Below are 18,444 nucleotides of genomic sequence, written 5' to 3' on the forward strand. Positions count from 1 at the left end.
TGTAGTTTATCTATATTAGTTTAAGAGATATTTAGATTTATTGATTTATTTTTTTTATTTTTGCTCGATCTTTTTTTTGGTATTTAGATATGGCGGCCCTACGGAGGGTCGAAATTATATTTTACAAAGTCAGCTATATTGGCGATAAAATTCTAAATAATATAAAAATAACTTGGTAACAGTTATGTCGTCCCTATAATAAGTTACATGCATCCAAATTTGGAACATGTAAAACCTAAAAAAATTATAATAAGGTGATTTTTTATGAAGAAAAATATAAAATTTGAATTAATGTAAAATTTTAACGGTTAAAGATATCATAACAAAATTTGGAACTAATATAGACTCAAATGTCCTTAAATCAATGGCATTATAATTTTTTACATTCTTTATTTTGAAATACCGAAATTCCTGAAACGGGGAAAATGTGTTCCAAAAACTGAGTTTTTTTTAGAAAACTGCCTACTGTGATGTTATTTACCATGTGATAGTAAAAAAACTTTGCAGGTATTTAAGAAACATATAGAGCTATACTAATGTGGGACTAATTTTAGGATCAATGCTTTCCTTTTTAAATTTTTTTACTCAAACATTTTTTTTTAAATTGGCCAAGTTTGGATAGGTCTGGGGTCGACTAGGTCCGCTCAAGTGAGCCAAGTTTTACTTTACACACTTTAGCATTAGGTTCTCTTTTCGGATCATATACAAAATGTATATAGTTCCGAAGAAAATTTTTTCCTACAAAAGAAAATATATAGGGACTTTTTTGGGATAAAAATTTAGAATTTTATCAACAATATAGTAGATTTTGTAAAAAAAAATGGCCCGCCATATCTAAAAAACCAAAAAAAAGATCGAGCAAAATTAAGAAAAATAAATTAATAAACCTAAATATCTCTTCAACTAATGGAGATAACCTACACGTGTACACCCAGAGAAAAAATGAACACATCCGTGTACGATTTGACACCATTCGGTGTCAATAGTGTATCCACCCCGTATGTGCACAAATTGTACACGAACGGTGTCAATTTGACAACGAAAATATGACACCATTCCGTTTCCGAATTGACACCATCCGTTGTCGATTTGACACCGTTCGTGTACGATTTTATAACATACCGTTGACAATATGCCACCGTTCGTGTACGATTTGACACCAGACCGTTGTCAATTTGATACCGCACCGTTGTCAATTTGAAACCATATGTTGTCGATTTCGTGTACGATTTGGCAATTGAAATAAATAATAATTCCTTTATGTTTTACATTAATTTTTAAATACAATACGAATAAATACTTAAATATAAAATACATATGTATAAATATTCCATGTTTAAATGTGGCAAAACATTGGTGTCAATTGTCGGAGTTCCTGTATGTGAAATTTCAAATAGCATCCCTAATTGTGGCACTGCTTCCACAGGTCCCCATTCTAAAAAATAAAATAAATACTTATTGTATTCTACATTGTTGATAATTATATATATATAGCTCTACTTTCCTTTTATATGTACAAAATCTGAAGGCATGTTTCTTGTTTCCAGGAATTTTTGGAGTTGTATGTCGTCACAGGATTCGGTGATATTCTCATTTCTTGCACTGCCTGGATCTTCATCTGCATCAACACAAATTCACTATTAAACAAAATTACACTTTCTTTTATATTTTCGTTTTTAAATATTTTCACTTTTTTAATGTAAATAAAATTAAAACTCACTTATAAAAACAAAGTAGAGCAAAAAGTTTCGCCGCAATACTTTGACAATAACTTGTCAGCAACTCATGTTGAGATGCGTCGCACAGTGGTATGAGAATAAAAAAGAGGGAAATAAATCTGTAACTTCTAATTGAATGAAATTTCACATGCGCAAAGAGGAAGTGTACTCGACTACACTATTTATTGAATTTTGCATAGATACAAATTTTTCTAATTGAAATAAAATTTTTATTTATGAATATTTTTTAATGATTTGAATGAAATTTCACATGCGCAAAGAGGAAGTGTACTCGACTACACTATTTATTGAATTTTGCATACACTGAGGGAAAAATGACATTGCAAAATCGACAACTGTTGATTCCATTTTGACACCATACGGTGTCACTTTTTTTTGACACCGTACGTTTACAATTTGTAAACAAACGGGTACGAATCGACAACGCAATGTTGTTAAATTATTCGCCGACGCATCTCAACATGAGTTGCCGACAAGTTATTGTCAAAGTGTTGCGGCGAAACTCTTTGCTCTCCTTTGTTTTTATAAATGAGTTTTAATTATATTTACATTAAAAAAATGAAAATATTTAAAAACGAAAATATAAAAGAAAGTATAATTTTGTTTAATAGGGAATTTGTGTTGAAGCAGATAAAGATCCAGGCAGTGTAAGAAATGAGAAGATCACCGAATCCTGTGACGACATACAACTCCAAAAATTCCTGGAAACAATAATCATGCCTTCAGATTTTGTACATATAAAAGGAAAGTAGAGCTATGTATATATGTAATTATCAGCAATGTAGAATACAATAAGTATTTTTTTATTTTTTAATATTTATATGTATTTTGTATTTAAGTATTTATTCGTATTGTATTTAAAAATAAATGTAAAACATAAAGGAATTATTATTTATTTCAATTGCCAAATCGTACACGAACGGTATCAAATCGAGAACATATGGTTTCAAATTGACAACGGTGCGGTATCAAATTGACAACGGTCTGGTGTCAAATCTATAGATACAAATTTTTCTAATTGAAATAAAATTTTTATTTATGAATGTTTTTTAATGAAATTTCACAGTTATGTACATTTTTCTATTTAAAATGGAAAAATGAAAACAAATTTTGAAATTTGCAATCAAGTATCCCGCAATTCCCAAAAAAATCTTGAAAAATCCCAAAAATGGGATTTTTTCCGTTTTTTGGCTATAATATCCATAATAATTAAGAACTTATTGGGCCATCTAAAATAGGTTACTATATGTTGATATCGAGTATGCGATTTGAGAATTTTCGCCCTAAATTGGAATTTTACATAAAAAAATAGTCATTTTTTGAATGGACCTGATCCCGTCGGTATCAAAAATTATAATGTTTTTTTCATTTAAAATATTTGGCGTAATGTTAGCTTTTCAAAAAGTACAAATTCATTATACATCCTCTTAGAAAATTTTTAGATAACTTAAAAAGAATAAAAAAATATCTTATATATCTATAACTATTATTTGATAGCTCTTGCTATCTTTATCTTATCTTTTCAGTTGTTAAGTATAAAAAATCGTTTTACTATCATTCAGTTATTGAGAATATTTCCTATAATAATCCTCAGTTTATTCTACTATTTTCCTCTCTTGCATACCACCTTTTCTTATTGGAACAATAAGGATATTATTTTTTCCAATTAGTTCACCAATTATATTAACCAAGTTATTGGAACTGCACAGAAAAAAATAAAAATGAGTTTCAATTACGAAATCGATTATATTAATTAAAAAAATATTTGATTTTGCTCCAATCATCAAAATGATACTATTAATTAAATTGAAATTAAAAATTTTAATTGAGAAAAAATCCAATTAAAATAGTATTAAATATAGTAATTGAATTCCTGGACAAAATTCAATTAAATTTTTAATTGAATCAATTATGTTTATAATTGCAATTTTGCACTAAATTTATATATTGTTACATATTGTATAAACATATACATTTAAAAGCTTAAAATTAATTTACATTTAATATATGTAGTGTATATAATGTATGTAATGTATGTAATGTATGTAATGTATGTAATGTATGTAATGTATGTAATGTATGTAATGTATGTAATGTATGTAATGTATGTAATGTATGTAATGTATGTAATGTATGTAATGTATGTAATGTATGTAATGTATGTAATGTATGTAATGTATGTAATGTATGTAATGTATGTAATGTATGTAATGTATGTAATGTATGTAATGTATGTAATGTATGTAATGTATGTAATGTATGTAATGTATGTAATGTATGTAATGTATGTAATGTATGTAATGTATGTAATGTATGTAATGTATGTAATGTATGTAATGTATGTAATGTATGTAATGTATGTAATGTATGTAATGTATGTAATGTATGTAATGTATGTAATGTATGTAATGTATGTAATGTATGTAATGTATGTAATGTATGTAATGTATGTAATGTATGTAATGTATGTAATGTATGTAATGTATGTAATGTATGTAATGTATGTAATGTATGTAATGTATGTAATGTATGTAATGTATGTAATGTATGTAATGTATGTAATGTATGTAATGTATGTAATGTATGTAATGTATGTAATGTATGTAATGTATGTAATGTATGTAATGTATGTAATGTATGTAATGTATGTAATGTATGTAATGTATGTAATGTATGTAATGTATGTAATGTATGTAATGTATGTAATGTATGTAATGTATGTAATGTATGTAATGTATGTAATGTATGTAATGTATGTAATGTATGTAATGTATGTAATGTATGTAATGTATGTAATGTATGTAATGTATGTAATGTATGTAATGTATGTAATGTATGTAATGTATGTAATGTATGTAATGTATGTAATGTATGTAATGTATGTAATGTATGTAATGTATGTAATGTATGTAATGTATGTAATGTATGTAATGTATGTAATGTATGTAATGTATGTAATGTATGTAATGTATGTAATGTATGTAATGTATGTAATGTATGTAATGTATGTAATGTATGTAATGTATGTAATGTATGTAATGTATGTAATGTATGTAATGTATGTAATGTATGTAATGTATGTAATGTATGTAATGTATGTAATGTATGTAATGTATGTAATGTATGTAATGTATGTAATGTATGTAATGTATGTAATGTATGTAATGTATGTAATGTATGTAATGTATGTAATGTATGTAATGTATGTAATGTATGTAATGTATGTAATGTATGTAATGTATGTAATGTATGTAATGTATGTAATGTATGTAATGTATGTAATGTATGTAATGTATGTAATGTATGTAATGTATGTAATGTATGTAATGTATGTAATGTATGTAATGTATGTAATGTATGTAATGTATGTAATGTATGTAATGTATGTAATGTATGTAATGTATGTAATGTATGTAATGTATGTAATGTATGTAATGTATGTAATGTATGTAATGTATGTAATGTATGTAATGTATGTAATGTATGTAATGTATGTAATGTATGTAATGTATGTAATGTATGTAATGTATGTAATGTATGTAATGTATGTAATGTATGTAATGTATGTAATGTATGTAATGTATGTAATGTATGTAATGTATGTAATGTATGTAATGTATGTAATGTATGTAATGTATGTAATGTATGTAATGTATGTAATGTATGTAATGTATGTAATGTATGTAATGTATGTAATGTATGTAATGTATGTAATGTATGTAATGTATGTAATGTATGTAATGTATGTAATGTATGTAATGTATGTAATGTATGTAATGTATGTAATGTATGTAATGTATGTAATGTATGTAATGTATGTAATGTATGTAATGTATGTAATGTATGTAATGTATGTAATGTATGTAATGTATGTAATGTATGTAATGTATGTAATGTATGTAATGTATGTAATGTATGTAATGTATGTAATGTATGTAATGTATGTAATGTATGTAATGTATGTAATGTATGTAATGTATGTAATGTATGTAATGTATGTAATGTATGTAATGTATGTAATGTATGTAATGTATGTAATGTATGTAATGTATGTAATGTATGTAATGTATGTAATGTATGTAATGTATGTAATGTATGTAATGTATGTAATGTATGTAATGTATGTAATGTATGTAATGTATGTAATGTATGTAATGTATGTAATGTATGTAATGTATGTAATGTATGTAATGTATGTAATGTATGTAATGTATGTAATGTATGTAATGTATGTAATGTATGTAATGTATGTAATGTATGTAATGTATGTAATGTATGTAATGTATGTAATGTATGTAATGTATGTAATGTATGTAATGTATGTAATGTATGTAATGTATGTAATGTATGTAATGTATGTAATGTATGTAATGTATGTAATGTATGTAATGTATGTAATGTATGTAATGTATGTAATGTATGTAATGTATGTAATGTATGTAATGTATGTAATGTATGTAATGTATGTAATGTATGTAATGTATGTAATGTATGTAATGTATGTAATGTATGTAATGTATGTAATGTATGTAATGTATGTAATGTATGTAATGTATGTAATGTATGTAATGTATGTAATGTATGTAATGTATGTAATGTATGTAATGTATGTAATGTATGTAATGTATGTAATGTATGTAATGTATGTAATGTATGTAATGTATGTAATGTATGTAATGTATGTAATGTATGTAATGTATGTAATGTATGTAATGTATGTAATGTATGTAATGTATGTAATGTATGTAATGTATGTAATGTATGTAATGTATGTAATGTATGTAATGTATGTAATGTATGTAATGTATGTAATGTATGTAATGTATGTAATGTATGTAATGTATGTAATGTATGTAATGTATGTAATGTATGTAATGTATGTAATGTATGTAATGTATGTAATGTATGTAATGTATGTAATGTATGTAATGTATGTAATGTATGTAATGTATGTAATGTATGTAATGTATGTAATGTATGTAATGTATGTAATGTATGTAATGTATGTAATGTATGTAATGTATGTAATGTATGTAATGTATGTAATGTATGTAATGTATGTAATGTATGTAATGTATGTAATGTATGTAATGTATGTAATGTATGTAATGTATGTAATGTATGTAATGTATGTAATGTATGTAATGTATGTAATGTATGTAATGTATGTAATGTATGTAATGTATGTAATGTATGTAATGTATGTAATGTATGTAATGTATGTAATGTATGTAATGTATGTAATGTATGTAATGTATGTAATGTATGTAATGTATGTAATGTATGTAATGTATGTAATGTATGTAATGTATGTAATGTATGTAATGTATGTAATGTATGTAATGTATGTAATGTATGTAATGTATGTAATGTATGTAATGTATGTAATGTATGTAATGTATGTAATGTATGTAATGTATGTAATGTATGTAATGTATGTAATGTATGTAATGTATGTAATGTATGTAATGTATGTAATGTATGTAATGTATGTAATGTATGTAATGTATGTAATGTATGTAATGTATGTAATGTATGTAATGTATGTAATGTATGTAATGTATGTAATGTATGTAATGTATGTAATGTATGTAATGTATGTAATGTATGTAATGTATGTAATGTATGTAATGTATGTAATGTATGTAATGTATGTAATGTATGTAATGTATGTAATGTATGTAATGTATGTAATGTATGTAATGTATGTAATGTATGTAATGTATGTAATGTATGTAATGTATGTAATGTATGTAATGTATGTAATGTATGTAATGTATGTAATGTATGTAATGTATGTAATGTATGTAATGTATGTAATGTATGTAATGTATGTAATGTATGTAATGTATGTAATGTATGTAATGTATGTAATGTATGTAATGTATGTAATGTATGTAATGTATGTAATGTATGTAATGTATGTAATGTATGTAATGTATGTAATGTATGTAATGTATGTAATGTATGTAATGTATGTAATGTATGTAATGTATGTAATGTATGTAATGTATGTAATGTATGTAATGTATGTAATGTATGTAATGTATGTAATGTATGTAATGTATGTAATGTATGTAATGTATGTAATGTATGTAATGTATGTAATGTATGTAATGTATGTAATGTATGTAATGTATGTAATGTATGTAATGTATGTAATGTATGTAATGTATGTAATGTATGTAATGTATGTAATGTATGTAATGTATGTAATGTATGTAATGTATGTAATGTATGTAATGTATGTAATGTATGTAATGTATGTAATGTATGTAATGTATGTAATGTATGTAATGTATGTAATGTATGTAATGTATGTAATGTATGTAATGTATGTAATGTATGTAATGTATGTAATGTATGTAATGTATGTAATGTATGTAATGTATGTAATGTATGTAATGTATGTAATGTATGTAATGTATGTAATGTATGTAATGTATGTAATGTATGTAATGTATGTAATGTATGTAATGTATGTAATGTATGTAATGTATGTAATGTATGTAATGTATGTAATGTATGTAATGTATGTAATGTATGTAATGTATGTAATGTATGTAATGTATGTAATGTATGTAATGTATGTAATGTATGTAATGTATGTAATGTATGTAATGTATGTAATGTATGTAATGTATGTAATGTATGTAATGTATGTAATGTATGTAATGTATGTAATGTATGTAATGTATGTAATGTATGTAATGTATGTAATGTATGTAATGTATGTAATGTATGTAATGTATGTAATGTATGTAATGTATGTAATGTATGTAATGTATGTAATGTATGTAATGTATGTAATGTATGTAATGTATGTAATGTATGTAATGTATGTAATGTATGTAATGTATGTAATGTATGTAATGTATGTAATGTATGTAATGTATGTAATGTATGTAATGTATGTAATGTATGTAATGTATGTAATGTATGTAATGTATGTAATGTATGTAATGTATGTAATGTATGTAATGTATGTAATGTATGTAATGTATGTAATGTATGTAATGTATGTAATGTATGTAATGTATGTAATGTATGTAATGTATGTAATGTATGTAATGTATGTAATGTATGTAATGTATGTAATGTAATGTATGTAATGTATGTAATGTATGTAATGTATGTAATGTATGTAATGTATGTAATGTATGTAATGTATGTAATGTATGTAATGTATGTAATGTATGTAATGTATGTAATGTATGTAATGTATGTAATGTATGTAATGTATGTAATGTATGTAATGTATGTAATGTATGTAATGTATGTAATGTATGTAATGTATGTAATGTATGTAATGTATGTAATGTATGTAATGTATGTAATGTATGTAATGTATGTAATGTATGTAATGTATGTAATGTATGTAATGTATGTAATGTATGTAATGTATGTAATGTATGTAATGTATGTAATGTATGTAATGTATGTAATGTATGTAATGTATGTAATGTATGTAATGTATGTAATGTATGTAATGTATGTAATGTATGTAATGTATGTAATGTATGTAATGTATGTAATGTATGTAATGTATGTAATGTATGTAATGTATGTAATGTATGTAATGTATGTAATGTATGTAATGTATGTAATGTATGTAATGTATGTAATGTATGTAATGTATGTAATGTATGTAATGTATGTAATGTATGTAATGTATGTAATGTATGTAATGTATGTAATGTATGTAATGTATGTAATGTATGTAATGTATGTAATGTATGTAATGTATGTAATGTATGTAATGTATGTAATGTATGTAATGTATGTAATGTATGTAATGTATGTAATGTATGTAATGTATGTAATGTATGTAATGTATGTAATGTATGTAATGTATGTAATGTATGTAATGTATGTAATGTATGTAATGTATGTAATGTATGTAATGTATGTAATGTATGTAATGTATGTAATGTATGTAATGTATGTAATGTATGTAATGTATGTAATGTATGTAATGTATGTAATGTATGTAATGTATGTAATGTATGTAATGTATGTAATGTATGTAATGTATGTAATGTATGTAATGTATGTAATGTATGTAATGTATGTAATGTATGTAATGTATGTAATGTATGTAATGTATGTAATGTATGTAATGTATGTAATGTATGTAATGTATGTAATGTATGTAATGTATGTAATGTATGTAATGTATGTAATGTATGTAATGTATGTAATGTATGTAATGTATGTAATGTATGTAATGTATGTAATGTATGTAATGTATGTAATGTATGTAATGTATGTAATGTATGTAATGTATGTAATGTATGTAATGTATGTAATGTATGTAATGTATGTAATGTATGTAATGTATGTAATGTATGTAATGTATGTAATGTATGTAATGTATGTAATGTATGTAATGTATGTAATGTATGTAATGTATGTAATGTATGTAATGTATGTAATGTATGTAATGTATGTAATGTATGTAATGTATGTAATGTATGTAATGTATGTAATGTATGTAATGTATGTAATGTATGTAATGTATGTAATGTATGTAATGTATGTAATGTATGTAATGTATGTAATGTATGTAATGTATGTAATGTATGTAATGTATGTAATGTATGTAATGTATGTAATGTATGTAATGTATGTAATGTATGTAATGTATGTAATGTATGTAATGTATGTAATGTATGTAATGTATGTAATGTATGTAATGTATGTAATGTATGTAATGTATGTAATGTATGTAATGTATGTAATGTATGTAATGTATGTAATGTATGTAATGTATGTAATGTATGTAATGTATGTAATGTATGTAATGTATGTAATGTATGTAATGTATGTAATGTATGTAATGTATGTAATGTATGTAATGTATGTAATGTATGTAATGTATGTAATGTATGTAATGTATGTAATGTATGTAATGTATGTAATGTATGTAATGTATGTAATGTATGTAATGTATGTAATGTATGTAATGTATGTAATGTATGTAATGTATGTAATGTATGTAATGTATGTAATGTATGTAATGTATGTAATGTATGTAATGTATGTAATGTATGTAATGTATGTAATGTATGTAATGTATGTAATGTATGTAATGTATGTAATGTATGTAATGTATGTAATGTATGTAATGTATGTAATGTATGTAATGTATGTAATGTATGTAATGTATGTAATGTATGTAATGTATGTAATGTATGTAATGTATGTAATGTATGTAATGTATGTAATGTATGTAATGTATGTAATGTATGTAATGTATGTAATGTATGTAATGTATGTAATGTATGTAATGTATGTAATGTATGTAATGTATGTAATGTATGTAATGTATGTAATGTATGTAATGTATGTAATGTATGTAATGTATGTAATGTATGTAATGTATGTAATGTATGTAATGTATGTAATGTATGTAATGTATGTAATGTATGTAATGTATGTAATGTATGTAATGTATGTAATGTATGTAATGTATGTAATGTATGTAATGTATGTAATGTATGTAATGTATGTAATGTATGTAATGTATGTAATGTATGTAATGTATGTAATGTATGTAATGTATGTAATGTATGTAATGTATGTAATGTATGTAATGTATGTAATGTATGTAATGTATGTAATGTATGTAATGTATGTAATGTATGTAATGTATGTAATGTATGTAATGTATGTAATGTATGTAATGTATGTAATGTATGTAATGTATGTAATGTATGTAATGTATGTAATGTATGTAATGTATGTAATGTATGTAATGTATGTAATGTATGTAATGTATGTAATGTATGTAATGTATGTAATGTATGTAATGTATGTAATGTATGTAATGTATGTAATGTATGTAATGTATGTAATGTATGTAATGTATGTAATGTATGTAATGTATGTAATGTATGTAATGTATGTAATGTATGTAATGTATGTAATGTATGTAATGTATGTAATGTATGTAATGTATGTAATGTATGTAATGTATGTAATGTATGTAATGTATGTAATGTATGTAATGTATGTAATGTATGTAATGTATGTAATGTATGTAATGTATGTAATGTATGTAATGTATGTAATGTATGTAATGTATGTAATGTATGTAATGTATGTAATGTATGTAATGTATGTAATGTATGTAATGTATGTAATGTATGTAATGTATGTAATGTATGTAATGTATGTAATGTATGTAATGTATGTAATGTATGTAATGTATGTAATGTATGTAATGTATGTAATGTATGTAATGTATGTAATGTATGTAATGTATGTAATGTATGTAATGTATGTAATGTATGTAATGTATGTAATGTATGTAATGTATGTAATGTATGTAATGTATGTAATGTATGTAATGTATGTAATGTATGTAATGTATGTAATGTATGTAATGTATGTAATGTATGTAATGTATGTAATGTATGTAATGTATGTAATGTATGTAATGTATGTAATGTATGTAATGTATGTAATGTATGTAATGTATGTAATGTATGTAATGTATGTAATGTATGTAATGTATGTAATGTATGTAATGTATGTAATGTATGTAATGTATGTAATGTATGTAATGTATGTAATGTATGTAATGTATGTAATGTATGTAATGTATGTAATGTATGTAATGTATGTAATGTATGTAATGTATGTAATGTATGTAATGTATGTAATGTATGTAATGTATGTAATGTATGTAATGTATGTAATGTATGTAATGTATGTAATGTATGTAATGTATGTAATGTATGTAATGTATGTAATGTATGTAATGTATGTAATGTATGTAATGTATGTAATGTATGTAATGTATGTAATGTATGTAATGTATGTAATGTATGTAATGTATGTAATGTATGTAATGTATGTAATGTATGTAATGTATGTAATGTATGTAATGTATGTAATGTATGTAATGTATGTAATGTATGTAATGTATGTAATGTATGTAATGTATGTAATGTATGTAATGTATGTAATGTATGTAATGTATGTAATGTATGTAATGTATGTAATGTATGTAATGTATGTAATGTATGTAATGTATGTAATGTATGTAATGTATGTAATGTATGTAATGTATGTAATGTATGTAATGTATGTAATGTATGTAATGTATGTAATGTATGTAATGTATGTAATGTATGTAATGTATGTAATGTATGTAATGTATGTAATGTATGTAATGTATGTAATGTATGTAATGTATGTAATGTATGTAATGTATGTAATGTATGTAATGTATGTAATGTATGTAATGTATGTAATGTATGTAATGTATGTAATGTATGTAATGTATGTAATGTATGTAATGTATGTAATGTATGTAATGTATGTAATGTATGTAATGTATGTAATGTATGTAATGTATGTAATGTATGTAATGTATGTAATGTATGTAATGTATGTAATGTATGTAATGTATGTAATGTATGTAATGTATGTAATGTATGTAATGTATGTAATGTATGTAATGTATGTAATGTATGTAATGTATGTAATGTATGTAATGTATGTAATGTATGTAATGTATGTAATGTATGTAATGTATGTAATGTATGTAATGTATGTAATGTATGTAATGTATGTAATGTATGTAATGTATGTAATGTATGTAATGTATGTAATGTATGTAATGTATGTAATGTATGTAATGTATGTAATGTATGTAATGTATGTAATGTATGTAATGTATGTAATGTATGTAATGTATGTAATGTATGTAATGTACATCAGTCTGGTATCCACATGAAAAAGCATGAAAAATAAGATTGGTTAATTCAAGTAAGTTCGTCGAGGTAGATCTTCCTTTGAAAAAACCATGTTGAAAAGGGGAAATAATATTTCCTAACATATGAACTAATCTATCAGTTACAATTTTCTCGAATAATTTCGGAATCGCACACAATTTAGCAAAGTTTTCGATACAACGACGATTTCCATTTTTAAATAGAGGAATAATAAAACTCTGCTTCCAACAGGAAGGAAAGAGACCACAAGACAAAGATTCATTGAAAATTTTTGTGAGTGGAGCATAGAGTTCTTCAGCACACATCCTTAGAACGGACGAGGGTACTCCATCCGGGCCAGGCGAACTAGATGATTTTAAATTCCTTAATCCATTAAGCACCTCATTCTCTGTAATATGAAAATCACAAACGACATTGTAAGTCTCTAAAATGTAAGGATAATCATAAGAAAAGGTATTAGTAGTATAAATCCCCTTAAAAAAGTCAGCAAATAAATTTGAAATACCAGGTCCATCCATCAATTCAACATCATTGAATCTCATAGATGTTGGAAACCCACTTATTCTACGTTTAGAATTCACAAAACTATAAAAACTCTTAGGATCAACTTTAATTCTATCCATCGTTTGGTGCAAATAATTGGAGTAACATTTATTATTCAAAGTATTAAACTTAGACCTTGCAACGGAGTATTTAATATAATTAACCGCTGACCGATTTTCAATATATTTTCTAAACAACTTACTTTTCAAATTCTTAGCTCTTCTGAGCTCTTTAGTAAACCAAACAGGACCACTATTAACATTTACTATATTAGTAAATGGCACGGCGATATCAAAACCCTTGAAAAGAACAGAGTAAAAAGAAGTAATATCAAGATTCAAATCGTTAGTGTATTGCCAAGACGTGACGCTAAGAAAATTCCTTAGTAAATATTCATTCGTCCTACCAAAGTTGAAACGTTTTTCGCTGTTAATAATTGAGGAAGAGTCACAAAAATAATGTGAAAAATCAAGACAAATTAGAAGTGTAGGATGGTAAATATCCTCAGGACATACAAATGGCAATGATCTCGACAATGATATGTTTGGAGAATTAACAAAGACGAGGTCTAAAAATCTACCACTTGAATTAGGAATATTATTATACTGAATTAGACAAAGTTCAAACAACGTATTAAAAAATTCATCAACGAAACTGGCGGAAGATAAAGGCATCAATCGCCCGATGTCCGGGCAAGAAATCCAGGATACCCTAGGCAAATTGAAGTCACCAAGGACAATCAATGAATCCTTAGCAGATAGTTTAGATGCTATGACACCAATCAACTTGGAGTGTTGTAAATAAATATCAGGGGGGAGTTAGCCGGAATATACGAACATGTAATAAATATACAGGTATTCATAAAAGATAATCGAACACATAAGAATTCAACATTGATCTGATATGAAAATTCAAAACACTCAGATGCAATAGAACTATGAACAGCAATTAAAACACCTCCACCTTTTTTCTTATATTCATCAATATCAGCATACCTGTCATTCCTATAAACCTGATAATTTCCACAAAAAATCTCACTATCGTCAACCCCATGATTCAACCAAGTTTCACAAAAAGCAACAACATTATAATCGCAACCTACACTTTTACCGTAAACATCACTCAATTTGGTATTCAATCCCATAACGTTTTGGTATAAAATCGATAAAGAATCATTTTCAACAGTTAGTTTTTTGATAAGGTAGCCACTCTATTAGTTCTCGGTCTATCTCTATGAATAAATTCCCTAACTAGGGCACCATCAGGCCAGATAGATTTGTCTACTAATATGTCAAATAACTTTATGGGAGCTATAATCTTAAAAGATGATATATCCCTAGGCTGAGAAAATTTAAATTTCTGAACAATAAAATCCGAATCATTAAAACCTTTACTATGATTTTTAATAAATTTAACTAAAGCCTCGACGGTAGTATCAGGATCAAATCTTGATAAAAAGACTGTCTTACGCGGTGGTACAACGATTAAATCCTATACCAGGATCAGAAGAACTCACTGGAGTAATGGGTGATATCTTTGGTGTTGTGGTTTCATCTCCTACTCCAGTAATAGAAATGGATGGAATATCTCCAGGTTCAACAGTTGGTCCAACCCTAATGGACTCGAAAGAAACAGGAGTCACCGGGGAACGGTATATTTCCACATTCAACCTCGATGAAGTTTTCTTCCTTTTTGGGGAAACTCCCGCTAATTGCGAAAGATCGAAGTTAGTAAAAAGGTCTTCAACTTTTTTATGTTTATCATTTAGTATGGAAAAGTCCCTAATGATGTCAGAAAATCCTGCCTTAGCATCGCTAAAAAGTTTATGGAAATTGACATCAAACGTTCTACATTTACTGCAGGACCACCTGAGTCCATTCGACCTATCAATGATCCTATCGTAATCCCTTCCTTTAAATCCGGCACACTGGAAATGGACAAGTGTATCACACATCCAGCATACTAAAAGGCGGTCCTCATTGCGAACTTTGCAATTTTCAAATGAACAGGACATTTCTCACAGTGTAATAATAAGACGACAAACAGAAAAATTAAATAAAAGCCCTAAGGTATGCTATTAAATTCAGTAGTTGAAAAAAATAAATCAAAAGGTATCAACGATACGGTAGAATTGAATAATCAAAACAAACAAGCAAAAAGCTTCAAAAAAGCAAAAGCAAAACACAATTATAATTGGGCACAATATATCAAAATAATAACACAAATGAAATGTATGATATACACACCAGATAATATCACTGCACTATTAACCACTCTTCACAATAAATATAGTGTCAATTAAATCACGAGAATAAAAAAATTTGATGTATAAAATAATTAAATTTAAGAAGTCGTAAGAGAACAAGCAAAAAATTTTAATTTACACTTGAGGGTTGCCAGACTGTGATGTTACCAGCAAAAAGATAAAACGATTGTCACCCTTTTTAGATGAGCGTGGTATTTTGCGAGTAGGCGGCAGATTCAATAAAGCTAACTTGCCTTATGATAGTCAGCATCAAATCATACTCCATAAAGACAGCCCTATTGCATATAAAATTGTTCAAGACTGTCATCTAAAAAACTTACATGCTGGAATTACTCATTGCACAGTAGTTTAGAAACCTTTTTTTTTTTGGAAATAATTCGGTATCTCGGGAACTATTGGAGATATTATTACAAAATTTCACATGGTTAGAGCTGAGGTGTTTTTGAGTTGAATTAGGTAATACGGGCCAGTTTGTGCCCCCTCAAAGTTGGTCACCTCGGGTCTCAAAAAATTTTTAAAAAAATCCCCAAAAATTCATTGATCTGAAATTTAAAATATAATAGTCCTTGAGAAGATCTACAAAAAATACGCTTACATGTGTAGGTTATCTCCTTCAGTTGAAGAGATATTTAGGTTTATTTATTTTTTTTTTTAATTTTGCTCGATTTTTTTGTTTTTTAGATATGGCGGCCCTACGGAGGGTCGAATTTTTTTTCAAAATATCAGCTATATTGGCAATAAAATTCTAAATAAAATAAAAAAAACTTGGTAACAGTTATCTCGTCCGTGTAAAAAGTTACACGCATCCAAAGTTGGAACATGTAAAATGGGCCTAATTTTTTACGATTTTTCCTAAAAAAGTCCCTATATTTTTTCTTTTGTAGAAACAAATTTTCTTTGGGACTATATACAATTTTTATATGTTTCGGAAAGAAAACTTAATGCAAAAGCATGTAAAGTAAAATTGGGCTCACTTAAGCGGACACTGTATCCCCCAGACCTATCCAAACTTGGACAATTTTAAAAAAAATATTTAGGTTTCCGTAAAAAATTCTAAAAAGGCAAAGCACCGATCCTCGAAAAGGTTCCGTATTTGTATAAACCTGTATGTTGTTTAAATACTTAGAAAGTTGTTTTACTATCACACGGTAAATAGCGTCACAGTAGGCACTTTTCTAAAAAAACTCAGTTTTTGGAACACATTTTCCCCGTTTTAGGAATTTCGGTATTTGAAAAAAAAAAAATGTCAAAAATTATAATGTCATTAATTTAAGGACATTTGGATCTAAATTAGTTCCCAATTTTGTTATGATATCTTTAACCGTTAAAATTTTACATTAAATCAAATTTTATATTTTTCTTCATGGAAAATCACCATATTATATTTTTTTTTAGTTTTTAAGGTAAACGACGTTCAAAAAATTAATTCAATTCTTTAATTTTATTAAAATATGAATCTACAAGTCCTAAGGTTTTTACCAATATCAAATACTTATACAAAAAGCATATATCTACTACTCAGAAGCTCCACAAACCTTGCCGCCTTTGAAAAATTTGAACGTTTTTTCATATATTGCATGCAAAATGTGTATACTTACATATTAAATGTAACTAATGAATTCAAACGTATACTGACCTTAAAGAAAAGTTGGTATAATGCATTTTTCGCAGTAAAAACAAATAATATTTATTTTCGTGTAGGTTAATCTTCATTTAGATATATATTATTTGAACATTCTTATCCTTATATTGTAGGCCATAATATGGGTCCTACCATAAATTAGCAGTAATTGGGCCGGTTTGAATTCTATGTTTGTATACGATATTAATTAAATACACAATTTTTTTATTTTTAAATATGTTTTATTTTATTTCAACAATATATTCATTTACATCGAATAGATCTAGTACTTCTTTGAGCTCTTCGTTTTCATATGATAAATTTCTGTCCCTGCTCCATTTATTTCTAATTGAAGATAGTACAGGATCAGAAAGCAACATAAGATAATTTATGAGATCTTCGTTTTGCGACTGCCTGGAACACTTTCTTGTATTAAAAAACAGTATGTGTTTAAAATCGGAATTTCTCGCTTCCTGTGCCTCTTCAGTTAGTTCACCTAGTGGGAGAAGATTCGATTCTATAATCTCACGA

The 18,444-nt window shown here is 26.0% G+C and overlaps 2 protein-coding genes across 4 annotated transcripts in view; one reads left to right on the forward strand and one right to left on the reverse strand.

Annotated features, from left to right (window-relative positions):
- The window catches only part of Tre1 (Trapped in endoderm 1), a 195,986-nt gene that overhangs the window by 151,176 nt on the left and 26,366 nt on the right, over positions 1–18,444 (forward strand). The gene's annotated exons all lie outside the window — the stretch shown is intronic.
- LOC135956605 (uncharacterized) lies at positions 15,212–16,040 on the reverse strand. The gene is made up of 2 exons (XM_065507141.1): positions 15,588–16,040; positions 15,212–15,517 (listed from the first exon to the last, which is right to left on the reverse strand). The coding sequence occupies exons 1-2, from the start codon at positions 16,038–16,040 to the stop codon at positions 15,212–15,214; spliced, it is 759 nt and encodes a 252-aa protein (XP_065363213.1).

This window comes from Calliphora vicina, chromosome 4 (genome assembly GCF_958450345.1).
Source record: "Calliphora vicina chromosome 4, idCalVici1.1, whole genome shotgun sequence".
NCBI classification, from domain to species: domain Eukaryota; kingdom Metazoa; phylum Arthropoda; class Insecta; order Diptera; family Calliphoridae; genus Calliphora; species Calliphora vicina.

Coding starts and splice junctions, on each gene's coding strand:
- LOC135956605 (XM_065507141.1), bottom strand. CDS start 16,040: ATGTCCTGTTCATTTGAAAATTGCAAAGTTCGCAATGAGGACCGCCTT. Junction 15,518..15,587: donor CATCCATTTCTATTACTGGA/GTAGGAGATGAA, acceptor ATCCTGGTATAG/GATTTAATCGTTGTACCACC.